Source organism: Mizuhopecten yessoensis, unplaced genomic scaffold, assembly GCF_002113885.1.
Source record: "Mizuhopecten yessoensis strain PY_sf001 unplaced genomic scaffold, ASM211388v2 scaffold11175, whole genome shotgun sequence".
NCBI lineage: Eukaryota > Metazoa > Mollusca > Bivalvia > Pectinida > Pectinidae > Mizuhopecten > Mizuhopecten yessoensis.
In genome coordinates, this window is record NW_018408917.1 from 807,254 (window position 1) to 823,987 (window position 16,734).

General features: G+C 37.1%; 1 protein-coding gene across 1 annotated transcript; it reads left to right on the forward strand.

Moving 5' to 3' along the window:
- The first annotated feature begins 30 nt into the window (after positions 1-30).
- On the forward strand, positions 31-16,667 carry LOC110467495. The gene is made up of 6 exons (XM_021524697.1): positions 31-477; positions 4,326-4,560; positions 6,630-6,820; positions 12,377-12,457; positions 13,972-14,085; positions 14,802-16,667. The coding sequence occupies exons 1-6, from the start codon at positions 215-217 to the stop codon at positions 14,971-14,973; spliced, it is 1,056 nt and encodes a 351-aa protein (XP_021380372.1). The 5' UTR covers positions 31-214; the 3' UTR covers positions 14,974-16,667.
- Positions 16,668-16,734: the final 67 nt, after the last annotated feature.

Here is a 16,734-nt window from a genome sequence, read left to right on the forward strand (position 1 = left end):
TTTCAGAATAAAGCCGCCGGTGAGATATTTATGGTGTCATGCTATGTTGTTCAATAAGTCACAAAGCGTGGCCTCCGTTGGATGGCGACAGTCTACCAACAACAAAGGGCGCAACGTGACAATGCGATGCGCGTCACAATAGAATGACGTTATAGATAGCTTGACGCGATTTCGCGTAACTACCGTAACACAGACAGTCTTCTCCCCGCCAGAAATGACTGCCTGTCACGTTATGCGTTTTACGAACCCCGTAAGGGCTTCAATATTGGATCCGTTTCCGGTAACAACTTACCAACAGGGTTACACCGGTCATGCAGACGTCCTGCCCATCATCAAGTATCACCAGATGTCATCATTTGTTCATGCGGGACTAGACCAGCATCTGAAAAAACAGCTCTCCTTAGATCCCATGGGCCCAGCGAGAACGTGTGCCAGGAACAAAGAAGAATACGTCTTCAAGAATCGGAACTTGGAAAAGTAAGCAACGATTAAATCATTAGTAGTTACACCGTGTCATGGTTGGTACTTATTGTAATTAAACTGTGTCGTGGTTGATACTGATCGTAGTTACACTGTGTCTTGGTTGGAACTGATTGTAGTTACACTGTGTCATGGTTGGTACTGATTGTAGTAACACTGAGTCATGTTTCGTACTGATAATAGTTACACTGTGCCATGGTTGGTACTGATTGTAGTAACACTGTGTCATGGTTGGGACTGATTGTAGTTACACTGTGTCATGGTTGGTACTAATTGTAGTAACACTGTGTCATGGTTGGGACTGATTGTAGTTACACTGTGTCATGGTTGGGACTGATTGTAGTTACACTGTGTCATGGTTGGTACTGATTGTAGTTACACTGTGTCATGGTTGGTACTGATTGTAGTTACACTGTGTCATGGTTGGTACTGATTGTAGTTACACTGTGTCATGGTTGGGACTGATTGTAATTACACTATGTGATGGTTGGGACTGATTGTAGTTGCACTGTGTTATGGTTGGTACTGATTGTAGTTACACTGTGTCATGGTTGGTACTGATTGTAGTTACACTGTGTTATGGTTGGGACTGATAGTAGTTACACTGTGTCATGGTTGGGACTGATAGTAGTTACATTGTGTCACGGTTGGTACTGATTGTAGTTACACTGTGTTATGGTTGGTACTGATTGTAGTTACACTGTGTCATGGTTTGGACTGATTGTAGTTACACTGTGTCATGGTTGGTATTGATGGTAGTTACACTGTGTCATTGTTGGTACTGATTGTAGTTACACTGTGTCATTGTTGGTACTGTTTGTAGTTACACTGTGTCATGGTTGGTACTGATTGTAGTTACACTGTGTCATGGTTGGTATTGATTGTAGTTACACTGTGTCATGGTTGGTACTGATAGTAGTTACACTGTGTCATGGTTGGTACTGATTGTAGTTGCACCGTGTCATGGTTGGTACTGATTGTAGTTACACTGTGTCATGGTTGGGACTGATTGTAGTTGCACTGTGTCATGGTTGTTACTGATTGTAGTTGCACTGTGTCATGGTTGGGACTGATTGTAGTTGCACTGTGTCATGGTTGGTACTGATTGTAGTTACACTGTGTCATGGTTGGTACTGATTGTAGTTACACTGTGTCACGGTAGGGACTGATTGTAGTTACACCGTGTCATGGTTGGTAATGATTGTAGTTACACTGTGTCATGGTTGTTACTGTTAGTAGTTACACTGTGTCATGGTTGGTATTGAATGTAGTTACACTGTGCCATTGTTGGTACTGAGAGTAGTTACACTGTGTCATGGTTGGTACTGATAGTAGTTACACTGTGTCATGGTTGGTATTGATTGTAGTTACACTGTTTCATGGTGGGTACTGATAGTAGTTACACATGTTTAGGTCTATAACATATACAGTACATGTTAAGGTCTAACATATACAGTACATGTTTAGGTCTAACATATACAGTACATGTTTAGGTCTATAACATATACAGTACATGTTTAGGTATAACATATACAGAACATGTTTCGGTCTATAACGTATACAGTACATGTTTAGGTCTATAAAACACACAGTACATGTTTAGGTCTAACATATACAGTACATGTTTAGGTCTTACATACACTGTACATGTTTAGGTCTAACATACACAGTACATGTTTAGGTCTAACATACACAGTACATGTTTCGGTCTAACATATACTGTACATGTTTAGGTCTATAACATATACAGTACATGTTTAGGTGTATTACATATACAGTACATGTTTAGGTCTATAACATATACAGTACATGTTTAGGTCTAACATATACAGTATATGTTTAGGTCTATAACATATACAGTACATGTTTAAGTCAATAACATATACAGTACATGTTTAGGTCTAACATACACTGTACATGTTTAGGTCTATATCATATAAAGTACATGTTTAGGTCTAACATACACTGTACATGTTTAGGTCTATAACATACACAGTACATGTTTAGGTCTATAACATATACAGTACATGTTTAGGTCTAACATATACAGTACATGTTTAGGTCTATAACATGTACAGTACATGTTTAGGTCTAACATATACAGTGCATGTTCAGGTCTAACATATACCTTATAATTATGTTTAGGTCAAACATATACAGTACCTGTTTCTATGTTTTTTGTGTCCTCGTTTAATCATTCACGGTTCTGTCAACCCCCTGAAAGGACTTTAAAGTGTTTGCTGTAACCGAAGAATAATCTAAATGTGTGCTTGATCCGACTTTTGAATCAGGAGAATCGAACCTGAAGATATCTAACTTGAAGCCACGCGTATTACTGCATGAACCATAAGCGCAACAAAGAGTTCCTATTCAGAACTGTTTTTTGACCTGAAGTGTCTAGCAACATGAATCACTTTCCGGCCTGAGGTTTCTTCTCTTAGAAAGGTCATATAAAGGTTAACAGACTGTCAAGTTTATAAAGCGTAGGACTGACATTAAAAACGTCCCGATTTACATTCTATTTACATTCTATCTTTCTTTATATTTTTTTTTCAATTTATTTTTCGCAAACAATGGAACAGCTGTAAAGCTGTTTACATTCATAGCAAATACTGTTCATACAAAATAAATCAGAAGAAAATGAAAAAAAAAATACAAACAAAAATCATATAAGTGTCGATTAATATAACATATGACATCTTGTATCCCTTAGCATTTCAGTATTGTTTAAAAGGCTCGCTCGTGTCATATCAAATATTTGAACTCGTTTAATAAAATCAATAGGACACAGACACTCATACAATCATATAGGTATTAATTTTAAAAGTCGATAATGTCGACACCTGGATTTTGCAGTTCATGTCTTAACTTGTACTTTAAATCTAAAATGATTTGTGCTCATATAAGTATTATTTATTCGGTGCAAAATACATACTTTGTGATTTAAATAAATCTCCGTTAGACTGCCACTATTTGACGAATCAAATTTTGCGTTATAACGGTATTTAGCAATACTGTCAATGCGACATGTGAAGCAATTGTTCACTAATCAGGAAAATAGGAAAACAGGACCTGACCCCGGGATCATGAAACAGATTTAAGTCTAAGACAAAATTTTAACTTAAGTTTAAAGTTTCGACTTAGCTAAGATCACAATCTTAAGTGGATCAAAAAGCGTGCTAAGCAAACTCTTAGCTTAGACTGAACTTGAGTCCTGGTGATATTATTGTAGTTATCAAGATAGCCAATTCAAACAGTGACATGATAACTAAAAAAATAACCTTTCAAATTGTAAGGATCAAGGGACATAACTCTCCTCTACTAGCATGTCAAGCACATCTACTGTAAATGGTTCGAATTAACAAAGAGGTCTGCATATTTATTCGTCTTCGGAGAACAGATGGTACCCGGTTTGAAACCATTCTATAGCGTTACAGTGTCAACTTTCAAGCAATTCAAATAACCTGTCTACAATAATACTGCATTGTATATATACTGTCATCGTTTTTCCTGTAAAATTTAAGCGTCACAAAGGGACCCAACAGTATTTCGAAGGAGAAGTATAGAACCTTGAGATAATAGCGCTTAGTGAGGTGGCAAAAGTAATCCAGCGGCATTATTATCGAGTTTGTTTGTGAACGCTTAAATAAATTTAAACGTATTGTATTTGAAAATATTTACAAAAAAGTTTGAATATATTCCCCGTTCTTAATACGTTTTCTCTATACGTACTTATGAATTATGATATTAGGTGTCACGTGATTTCAGGAAATGTTATAATGTCTAATAAACGTCACAACATATGTTATTAGAGAGTAATCATAAATTCTTCCTTCTTTTTTAAGAAATCTGGACCTCAAACTTGCTTTCAACTCACCACTGAGAGAGCTCGTCCAGTCAACCAAGCCAACTCGTAACCGCGAGACCGAGGCGAGACCAGCCGAAAAGAACCACGAGTTTGAAACGAAATTCGGGAAAATGGATATGAACATGGTCAACAAGCTGGTCAACCATATCCGCTGGACATCCACAACAGCGGACGCTGGTCAAGAGGAATTCGCTTCCATTCCAGTCCCCGAGGTACGTAACGTGTCAATCATCCTGGTACCAAACCTAAGGAGAAGCACTCTGTCTCAAAACGTAAATCACAGGTCAAACCTAAGGTGGAGCACTCTGTCTTAACACGTAAATCACAGGTCAAACCGAAGGTGAAGCACTCTGTCTCAAAAAGTAAATCACAGGTCAAACCTAAGATGAAGCACTCTGTCCCAAAAAGTAAATCACAGGTCAAACCTAAGGTGAAGCACTCTGTCTCGAAACGTAAATCACAGGTCAAACCCAAGGTGAAGCACTCTGTCTCAAAAAGTAAATCACAGGTCAAACCTAAGGTGAAGCACTCTGTCTCAAAAAGTAAATCACAGGTCAAACCTAAGGTGAAGCATTCTGTCTCAAAAAGTAAATCACAGGTCAAACCTAAGGTGAAGTACTCTTTCTCAAAACGTAAATCACAGGTCAAACCTAAGGTGGAGCACTCTGTCTCAAAACGTAAATCACAGGTCAAACCTAAGGTGGAGCACTATGTCTCTAAAAGTAAATCACAGGTCAAACCTAAGGTGAAGCATTCTGTCTCAAAAAGTAAATCACAGGTCAAACCTAAGGTGAAGTACTCTTTCTCAAAACGTAAATCACAGGTCAAACCTAAGGTGGAGCACTCTGTCTCAAAACGTAAATCACAGGTCAAACCTAAGGTGGAGCACTATGTCTCTAAAAGTAAATCACAGGTCAAACCTAAGGTGAAGCATTCTGTCTCAAAAAGTAAATCACAGGTCAAACCTAAGGTGAAGTACTCTTTCTCAAAACGTAAATCACAGGTCAAACCTAAGGTGGAGCACTCTGTCTCAAAACGTAAATCACAGGTCAAACCTAAGGTGAAGCACTCTGTCCCAAAACGTAAATCACAGGTCAAACCTAAGGTGGAGCACTCTGTCTCAAAAAGTAAATCACAGGTCAAACCTAAGATGAAGCACTCTGTCTCAAAAAGTAAATCACAGGTCAAACCTAAGGTGAAGCACTCTGTCTCAACAAGTAAATCACAGGTCAAACCTAAGGAGAAGCACTCTGTCTCAAAACGTAAATCACAGGTCAAACCTAAGGTGAAGCACTCTGTCTCAAAACGTAAATCATAGGTCAAACTTAAGGTGAAGCACTATGTCTCTAAAAGTAAATCACAGGTCAAACCTAAGGTGAAGCACTCTGTCTCAAAACGTAAATCACAGGTCAAACCTAAGGTGAAGCACTCTGTCTCAACACGTAAATCACAGGTCAAACCTAAGGGCAACAGTCATGTCTTAGAAAGTAAGCTATGTCATCCTAAATTAATGTACTCTATCTCCGTCCTAAAGGTTTAGTCAACCAACATGTTCAAAAGGTAAGGCAAATTATCCCTGTCCAAAATTAGGATAGATTATCCCATTCCTTAACTAATAGTACAATGGCCCTGTCCCAATATAGATGGACAGAGATCAGACAAATACACAAAAGTACGATAAACCATCCTATCCGAATAGGGTACGGTCAAATATCCTTTCTCAGAGCGTATAGAGTACTCCATATATCCGCATCCCAAAAGTATGGTAACCTACACCATTTAAAGATATAGGGTAAATATTTCCCGCCGTAGAAAGCAAGGTCAACCACCCCTCCCAAAGATATTGTAAACCGTATCTGTGTCAGGAACAAAGTCATCCCCATCCCTGACGTTATGTTGAACACTCCTTCCACAATCTTCTTCTTATATTTAGGATTAACCTCCTTGTTCCAAAAGTAGGATCAAACACCATTGCGCTCCAAAAGTACGGTAAGCCACTCAGTAAGGCAACACTTTCCTGATTCAAGTGGTATATATATACAAGTGATGTATCACACATGTTCCAGAAGCAGTGTGAACCGACCAATCCGATGCAAAGGTGAACTAGAGTTCCGTCCCGAGTTTCCATTTAACTTTATTTACTTTACATATAAAGCTCGGAAGGTCCCAGGTTCGAACCCCGACCTGGCCGTGCATTTTTTTCTTTCCTGTTACACATACATGAAACCTATTCTTTCTCTATAGACAGAAACTTCTGATAACTTTCGCTCGAACCTTTCAGATCCGTGCTCCAGAAACTACTCTTGAGCCAAAAGCGGATTTGGTGCGCTTGCATAGCCGGAAGTACGAGGCAGCCCCAGCCGACTGGCAGAAGTGTATATACTGGGATTGTGTGCAACCGCGCGGAACCGTCACACATGGTGACCTGCTCGAGAAAACGCATGGCCAACCGGAAAAACTTTTCGTAAAGAGGTAAGAGTTATCGACATCTCGTAAGAGTTCGAGATATTTGGTGAGATAATCAAATATCTTGTTTATGTAATGACATGCTTTGACGGAGCTGGCCGAGATATCGCGATTGTCTTTTACACAGTCAAATATACCCCTGCGTAAAAAGAAACTAAATCGTTCCATCACTTAATTAATCGGCAATAGTTATGTTTTTCAACAGCAGTCTGGACAATTTGAATTTCCAACTTTTTAGATTTAAACATATTTTATTGCAAATAAATATTTACAAAAGAATTGGACACAAGTTTTACCAACTTATCAAAGTCCTTTTCTTCAAATACATGAATATAAACAATAACTTGATAAGGTAATTTACGCAATATACATTAATTATGTTTTTATATGGAAATGGAAAATAGAGACGAAGAAAAGAAGGAGAGCAAAACGAAGTAAAGGATAGTAACACAGATAGAGTAGATGAAAAATAGAGTGGAAGAAAAGACGGATAGAGTAATGAAGTAAATGATAGTAACACAGGTAGAGTCGGAGAAAAAAAAAAGTGATAGAGAGAGAAAGATAATCACATTCAGTCAAATTGAGGTATTTACATTAATGCTGAATTTAGGATCGCCATATAGGAGCAAGTCTAAAGTTAAATCATCACGAACAGGTTGAAGCTCTCTTATTAATAGATTACGATGCTGGGTGTATAAGGGACAGACACAAAGGAAGTGATAAGAGTCTTCACATGGATTACCGCATGCACATTCAGCTGTATTTGATAAATTTGCTCTAAATAGGTCATAGTTAAGGGAGCTCGCGCGATTTCTCAAACGGCAATGAAGTTTATTTGATTTACGGGAACCCCATACCAGAAAGCATTTATTTTGTGGTTTACCTTTTGATTTTATATTTGATTTAAATGACCTGAGAGAAGCCGAATTCCTTATAGATACATCTTGGTCATTCCACATTTTTGTAGTTGATGGGAAAAAAGAATTGCGCATTGTTTCAAGCCTAAAGTTTGGTTGTCTTAAATTTTGGGAATTTCTCAGGTTATAACGAGAAATATCCCCAATGCTATCTGGTAAGGTGTCACACAAATAATTAGGAGCTGTACCGTTTTTAATTGTAAAGAATAGGGACAATTTTCTGTTTTTCCTTCTATTACTTAGTGGAACCCAGCCAATTTCATTAAATATATGTTCAATTTTTGTGTAAATAGGTAGTCCTGTAACAATTCGTGCAGCATCTATCTGAATATTTTCAAGTTTTGATGAATTTGTCATTCCACAATTGTCCCAGACTTCACATGCATATTCTAATAATGGTCGAATGTACGTTAAATATAGTTTTTCAAGGTTATTTCTACTGAGTAACCATTTCATTTTACGAAGGGTTGCTATATATTTAGCCACTTTTTTGATAAGTTCGTCTACATGTTTATTCCATTTACCGTCGCTACTTAGTATAACTCCAAGGTGTTTGTGGCTATCTGTTAAAAGGATAGAAGTATCGTTAAAAATAAATTGGGGTTGAAAGGGTAGATTTGTATTAGAAACAATCATGATTTCGGGGTTTTTAGGATTGAAAGACATTAGCCAACTTTTTGACCATTTTTTGTCCCCCAGCATCACCGAAACAGCTGTATGATTAATAGAATCCATTCCTAATATGAGGTATGGATAAGGTTATTCAAACCCAAGGGATAAAATATTGAGCAGGAGACCCGAGGCTTTGCCGAGGGTCTTTTGCTCAATATTTTATCCCGAGAGTTTGAATTACATTATCCTTACCTCACATCAGGGTTGGATTCTCTTTCTTGCTTTTTACCTAAAACCCGTAAAAACAGCTGCTCTTCTAGTAAAGTTGTAAACTGTCCGCACATTTCACATTTGCATATGAAGTGTTAGTGACGTCAATGACCCTGACTGACCCCAAAACATCATAAAATGACGTCACGAACAATAGCGTGACCCCGAAAGGTCACTATAACTCCACCGTCTGCACGTGTAAGCGATCTAGACCCGTGGGTCGGATAGAATTTTCCAGCACCGCCGGAAATGCGGATATCTCGGTCTAGTATGCAAGAAGTAGTGTTATTCATTTCTAGCACACTGTAATGATAACTACCAAATTTTAAACGTGCAATCCCCTGTGTGTGTTACGTTTATTTTTGGTATACGTTCCAATGCACGTACGAAGGGCGGTAACTCACGGACCGACAGTAATATAAGTGTCCTCTGAAAAAGTACTGTTCGCTTATCACATCACAGTGTTATACAAAATGTATGCAGATCAGCATCATCGTCTTTCTGGACAGGAGCTGATCCTAAGGGACATACTACCTCTCTGAATGTACATGTAATACTCGTGTACGGGTTATACGAAATTTAGCCTGGTAATATGAGTCCATAAATTCAGTGTTCACAAACCTGCGATGATTTTTGTTTTATAAATTTGACTTATTTTGTAATCCATTCGTATGCAATTTAAAAAATAAAGTTTGTTAAACGAAACATTCATAAACGTTTTTAAGATGACCCAGAGCAGTTAACTATAAACCGTTAATTGTAACTACAAAATGTCGCGACATTGATCTGTACATTGTAGTTAAGTCAACCTGTCACGAGACCATGTCACACGTGTAATCTTTATCTTGAGATATTAATATTACAACAGGAAAAACAATAGCACACCTGAGATATCGACAATGATATGTCATTCACGACAGGTATTGCCTCAAAAATATGTGTATTGAGTTACGTTTGTAAACGAACTCCCAGACATATGTATATAGAATCACAGGGACCAGAAATAATACATAGCTATATTATATATTGTTTATATTTCCCATATCATCGATCTATAAAAATGTCTAAACCATGTGTGAAGAAAAATTAAAATATATATTTTATAATATTGTCACAGAAATTCCTTGTTATATATCTAAAACGTTCATCTGATATTTTCTCTATAATACTCCTCATTAACTCCTAATCATTATTTCTTTCTTACTTTTTCCTTACATATATAACATCCTCAACGTGATAATAAATAACATGGAATTTACACACATTATTTAATCATTTCTGACTATACATATTCGCTGGTACAATTCCGTTAATGCCAATTTATTTCCATCGTAACATTATCTCTAACAGACAGGGTCAACTCAGTTCCGGTTTTATGTAAGCTTTCAGGTACCACTACAACACTCTTTATTTGACGTCTTTTTAATATTGAGTGTTGAGAAATATCTATACAGCTGCCTTTATAGCACTATCAACTTACTGGTATGAATAGACAACAGTTTCTATTAACTAGTTGTAATTATTCTGTCGGATTTGTCAGCATACAAATCGCAATATTTCACGCTGAAATAAAAATAAATAAAAATAAACTATTTTTAAAGCCAAGTATTATTTTTCAAAGCATGACCCAACGACCCACAGTACCGGTAACGTGATATTTCAATATGGTGACAACAGCAAATATGTCAAAGGAGAGCGACAGTGAATTTCTTTGTTTAAAAGTGTATTGAAGACATTTGAAGACATTTGAAGAGATTTGTTATATTTGCTGATTTAATCTGAATGTCCCTTCAAACACCGAATACACAAAACAATCAAAGCGAACTATTAGATTCAAGTTTTTTAAATGATCTAGCTCGATAAGTAAGCTTAGATGGTTCTGTAGTATTTACAACCTGATATATATCCCATTAAATATCGATAATACCATCTTGGAAACCTTTTACACATTGAGAATTAGACCCTCGTGGCGATCTCAGGCAGTTGACCAGTCTCGCACCTACGGGAGGTGTAGATATGCTTTATCACGTGACTATCTATATATGTTCACTGATCTGATCAAATCACAAACAATTGAACAAAGTCTACCGATTTTAGTATTGGCTTGAGTTCAGTATAGGCAGTAGTGTTACTACAGACGATCGACAGTTTAAATTGATTCGTAGCCCTTGAACACAGTAGACGGTGTTTTAATATAGCATTGTATATATGGAGATGTGATCAGAACACGGACTAATTACTGAAAGGAGACTGGAGTTGTGTTTGGAGACAGCGTGACAGTGTTCTACAATCAAAATGAACTACTCTTATAATTATTGGTAATGTTGGTGATTGTTCGGAAAGATATATTTCTGTGATAAAATGTGTAAAACACTTTTCAGTGCACGGATTTCGTTAAAATAATGATTCTATAGTTTCAGTGGATTTCAAGCGAGTTTCCATCTAACATGAAATTTATGTAATAGGTTCAATAATTACCATTTAACTACTATCATTGAGGTGAATATGTGGTGTTATGAACCTAAGTGAGAATTATTTACCGAGAAGAAATCGAGGTTAATACACATTTCAAGTTCATATAACCACATGTTCCCTGAAATAGAAGTCAACAGTTAACGCCACAGATATAAAGTTAAGCTGTTTATCATAAAAATAGAACGCAAGCAAATGTTCAAGTGAAAGTTATTACATTGGTGGCTTGTAACGATATATAGTTTAAGTGACGTCATGAAGATAATCGAAACTGTTGTTTCATCAAATAGTCAAGTCGAGTAAATTCATTGAAATACTAACTCTAATTATTTATAATATGAACAATACTAAATCTCATATGAACAATTTTTGTTGCGTTGATACTTTATTTTTAAGTTTGTCTTTTTTTCGCGGTTGATTGCATGATAAAGACCGATTCTGGTTTTATAAGAACGGAAGTTGTAGTAGACGGTCCTCGGGACCGTATAACTGATCAGTGAAGCGAAATCAAAACTCTTCACATTTCTTTTTCTTTAAAAATACGTTTGCATGAACTATTATTTGCACACCTCAGTTATGTATTAACACATTTGATCATTTACTGACGTCACGCTCAGACTTAACGGTAAGTAATCTAATAGACAATACTTATAACAAAAAAGATTAGAGTTAAAGTACATTCAGCCTTTAATATTATTTTTAAATGTGAAAAGCCATAATACAAGCTTCTATATGGTTAGAACTATTAACAATCAGTATTACAGATGTGTGTTCAAACAAAGAAGATATTATCTACGATTAAATGTATTTATATGTACTTCCGGCATGACGGACAAAAATCGGATATGATCTTTAGACGGTTATAATACGTATACACAGTACGGCAAATCAGTACAATAGTTTAATGGTTCTTTTGTTGTAAATTTCAAGATAAGTTACACATTTTTATTCACGAGTCCTTAATTTAGTTTGAATTACGTATGCAGATATTAAGATATTTGTAAGAGTCGTAATAATTTATAAGCTTTGACATATTGTGCTAAGATTCTGGTTTAGGCAAACAAGGCATTTTCATGCCTTTTTTGCATAAGTGTGTGTTTAATTTCACGTGCGAATTGAGCATTTATTAACTTTGTGCTATTGTATATGTTCTTGTTACTCTTCAATTTGGAGGAAATAAAGGAATAAAACGAAGCTAAGATATTTTACACATACACACGTGCGTGAAAAATGTTTCACAAAGGCGCAAGGTTTCGATTTTGAAATTGCATTTTAAATCTATATTTTCCAGGAAAAGCCTGACGGGCGGTTACCGGGAAGAATCCGAAAGGATACGAAAAATGTCAAAGGAGAAGATGCTTGCCAATATATAGTAAGTCCTATTTGTCGACACTATTTATGTATTTGTTTATTATTTCACAATACTGCCATCCAGATACGTATATCTATTGAAAAATAGAAAGATTTTTATTGAAAGTGTTAGTCATAATTATAAAAGCATCATGAAAATTTCAAAAACCTGATTATCTATTTTAGAATACTGAATTCGATCTAGATTTTGCGATAAATACTAATTAGCACTTAATGAAGTATATCTGTCTCATCTTAGATTCTCAAAACAAAGATGATTTCATTTTATTATCCCGTACATGAAATCGTGTAGATTAATTAATTGTATTATAAGGTTTAAGTTCATTAAGACAAAACTTAAAACAGATCTCACAATTAAAGGTTTTTGTGACTAGCGATATTGGCGATCGTCCTAACTCGTCACTCCGTGTGTATCGATCTGTTATATCGATAAACGAATATCTGTCGCTCCATCTGTAGGTTACCGACTGTCAAAAGCTATACACACACATTGGACGTTTACGCTTTGAATAGATATGCTTGTCATAGTTAACAGATAGGTCGATTGTTGTTTGTTATGAGTATTGATATTGTTCTAGCCTATGCTAATTAGTGTATGTATTGTGAGGCTGAATATATTTTAAAACGATATTCTGTTCTAATTTTGTTTATCGTATATGTTAAAAACATAACTTGAAGGCTAAAAGGAACCTTTCTTGTTCTCTTCAAGCAGTATATTTCTTATGATTTTAATTATCTCAATGTATCATATTAAAAATTATAGAACATATTGTATATTTTATGTAGACGCTAATACTTGCTCACGTGTGTTTTGCCATATTTACATTTACAATGTACTTTGCTATGTATGGATTTGTACCTATGTCCCCCTCATTTGTATATCGAGTCATCCAGATCAATGAAAGGATTGTTCCTATTTATACTGAAGGGAACTGATTACGTCACAATGTGTCCAGTGTATACCCTGTATAGTGGTGTTTGAAATTAAGACAATTGTAGACCAAGAATACTATTGGTTTTGTGAATTCTCAGTGGATATTAGACGTGAACATCAGTGAATATATGTTTTAACCAAACGTTACAAAATACTAATGTTCGCCTATTCGGACAGGTAAGTTGATTAACGTACTAGGTGTGATCAAAGCATATTGACACACGCGACGGTTTGTTTCAGTGTACGGACACATGTATCATAGGACTTACAAGGACAAGGAAATAACATCAAACATGTTTGATATGTATGTATATTATAATGGTGTATTGGTGAAGGGTTGGGGTTGGGGTTGGGAGGGGAGGGGGAGCGTTTGTTTTATCGACCTTAAATAGGTCCGTAACACTGAAGCATGGTCAGCCTCTGAACACGTAGATTGTAACATCTAGGCTGGTTTTACAGTTCCTTTATATAAGACAGATACCAAAACATGTTAATCCGAGAAGGTAAATGTGTCTGGCACGTACGTTCCATATCAGATATTTCGACAGTAATGACATGCAAATATATATGTATACTTCCAGTGTTCGTCAGTGCCCGGGCTACGCTGGATTCGTACCCAGAGCTCCACCGGAAGGACAAATGGAGCGGAAGTTAGAAGGACCGCACATGGTCAGCACAATGAAGGCCACCTACAGGTTAATATAACTTAACCAAACTGTAACTAAAATGGTATTTATGGTTCTCTAACAAAGAGACCCGATCATTGGTTACAGCTGGTACACGTAGTTCCCCTAAAACCAACCCCTCTAACCCCACCATTCATGACTTCAAGATATATATTTTTAAATGATCATTCTTATTGATTGAGTTTTTAAGCCAAAATAATACAATTGGTCTTTTTTATAATCGTCCGTCTTAGCCTCGTTCTCGACCAACTGTTCTCCTGACGTGTGTGGTGATAGACTGTCTTTCTTCCTTGTGGGTTTGTGACTATCTTTTTGCCTTGTGATTTTTTAGTGTCGTTTTTTCAAGATAGTCAATGTGTTCCTTTAACGACACACATTAATACAATATTGTCTCTTGTCATACAATGAGCATCATATCAAGGTATTTCATTGTGGCGTCATTTGGTAATTATATAGATTGACGGCACGATTTTCCCCGTTCCAGCTTTATCGTAGCGATTTTAGTAAATAAAATAACCTGTAATTCAAATACAGTAAAATATTCAAGTATTTAAGAAAACGTTATCACCAACCTTAAATAAACGTTGCAATTTACTTTCATTTTAGAAGAAACTTTTTCGTGTTGCTTTTGAGTTTTCCAAAAAACTATTATGAAATTCATAATTTCTTATTATAGTTATTATAAAACGATATGACCAACTTATTTCCTTCTGTTCCTTTTACAGAGAATTGCCAGCATCGACATATGAGAAACAGCAGAATGCTAGAAAAGGACCATTCTCCAAAACGGTGACCTTGACCTATCCATTTAATCCCTACAATAAGGTCGTCCAGCGGTGCGTCTTGACGGAAAGTCATTCCAGTGACGCCACAGGGTTATTTGATATAGGTCACTAGGTCATTGGGAATAAATAAAGGCAATAGAAACTATATGGAGATATATAAACGTTATACGCAGTTAAAACTTCGAATAAAAGTGTTTAATTCTAAATTGAAAATAATATACAATTATGAAAGAAATTGAATGTAAATAATGTTTATAAATGTTAAATCTATTATGAAGAATAAACCTATAGAAATCTTGAAACAGAACTCTGGCTTGTATCTTGAAACCTCAATATAGTGTTCTGCTAATAGAACAGAATTCTAGCTTGTTACTGAAAACCACATCATAGTGTTGTCCGTATATTTAAGAATTATTGTGATGATTTCCTACTTCTGAATTTTAGAAGGGTCTTAAGGCCCTGTCACACTATAGCGTTTTGTTGGACGTTTGATTGCGTTTTGAAAAATTGGAGAAACGTCGGGGAACGTCGACGTTCTTCAAATTGAGTTTCTATGTCAACGTTGTTATGACGTTCTTGTAACGCTTGGGTAACGCTCAGCTAACGTTCACTCAGCGTCAGGCGACATTTGTGGTCGCAAATAGCAGCAAAACCTAGCGTTCCATTGCGTTCTTAGCGCTTTGATAGCGTTCCTCTAACGCGTAAGTAGCGTTTTGATAGAACGTCGTGAATTTTTGTGCACACCCAAAAATAGTTTTCACCCTCAGCGTTCGCCGACGTCCCTCTACGTTCCCCAACGTTTGCCGACGCTCGTCTAACTTTCTTGTAACTTGTTTCTAACGTTCTCGACGTTCCTATGCGTTTCGCAACACGTTACTCGAACGCTGGTGAGAACGTCGTAGTGTGACAGGGCCTTAAACAACTTAAGAAGAATGCGTTACAAGAGACATTCTAATTGACATGTTTGTACGCTTCAGCATTCCTTCTAATGACTTTTAGTTGCACTGGTGACAGTGACCTGCTACTTTGCTACAGTAGGTATGTTGGGTCCTACAGTTTGTATTTTGGAGCCTAAAATAGGTAGGTTGGGGCCTACAGTAGGTATGTTGGGGCCTATAGTAGGTATGTTGGGGCCTACAATAGGTATGTTGGGGCCTACAGTAGGTATGTTGGGGCCTACAGTAGGTAGGTTGGGTCCTACAAAAGGTATGTTGGGGCCTACAATAGGTAAGTTGGGGCCTACAGTAGGTATGTTCGGGCCTACAGTAGGTAGGTTGGGGCCTACAGTAGGTATGTTGGGGCCTACAGTAGGTATGTTGGGTCCTACAGTTTGTATGTTGGGGCCTACAGTAGGTATGTTGGGGCCTACAATAGGTAAGTTGGGGCCTACAGTAGGTATGTTCGGGCCTACAGTAGGTAGGTTGGGGCCTACAGTAGGTATGTTGGGGCCTACAGTAGGTATGTTGGGTCCTACAGTTTGTATGTTGGGGCCTACAGTAGGTATGTTGGGGCCTACAATAGGTAAGTTGGGGCCTACAGTAGGTATGTTCGGGCCTACAGTAGGTAGGTTGGGGCCTACAGTAGGTATGTTGGGGCCTACAGTAGGTATGTTGGGTCCTACAGTTTGTATGTTGGGGCCTACAGTAGGTATGTTGGGGCCTACAGTAGGTACGTTGGGGCCTACAGTAGGTATGTTGGGGCCTACAGTAGGTATGTTGGGTCCTACAGTTTGTATGTTGGGGCCTACAGTAGGTATGTTGGGGCCTACAGTAGGTACGTTGGGGCCTACAGTAGGTATGTTGGGGCCTACAGTAGGTATGTTGGGGCCTACAGTAGGTATGTTGGGGCCTACAGTAGGTATGTTGGGGCCTAC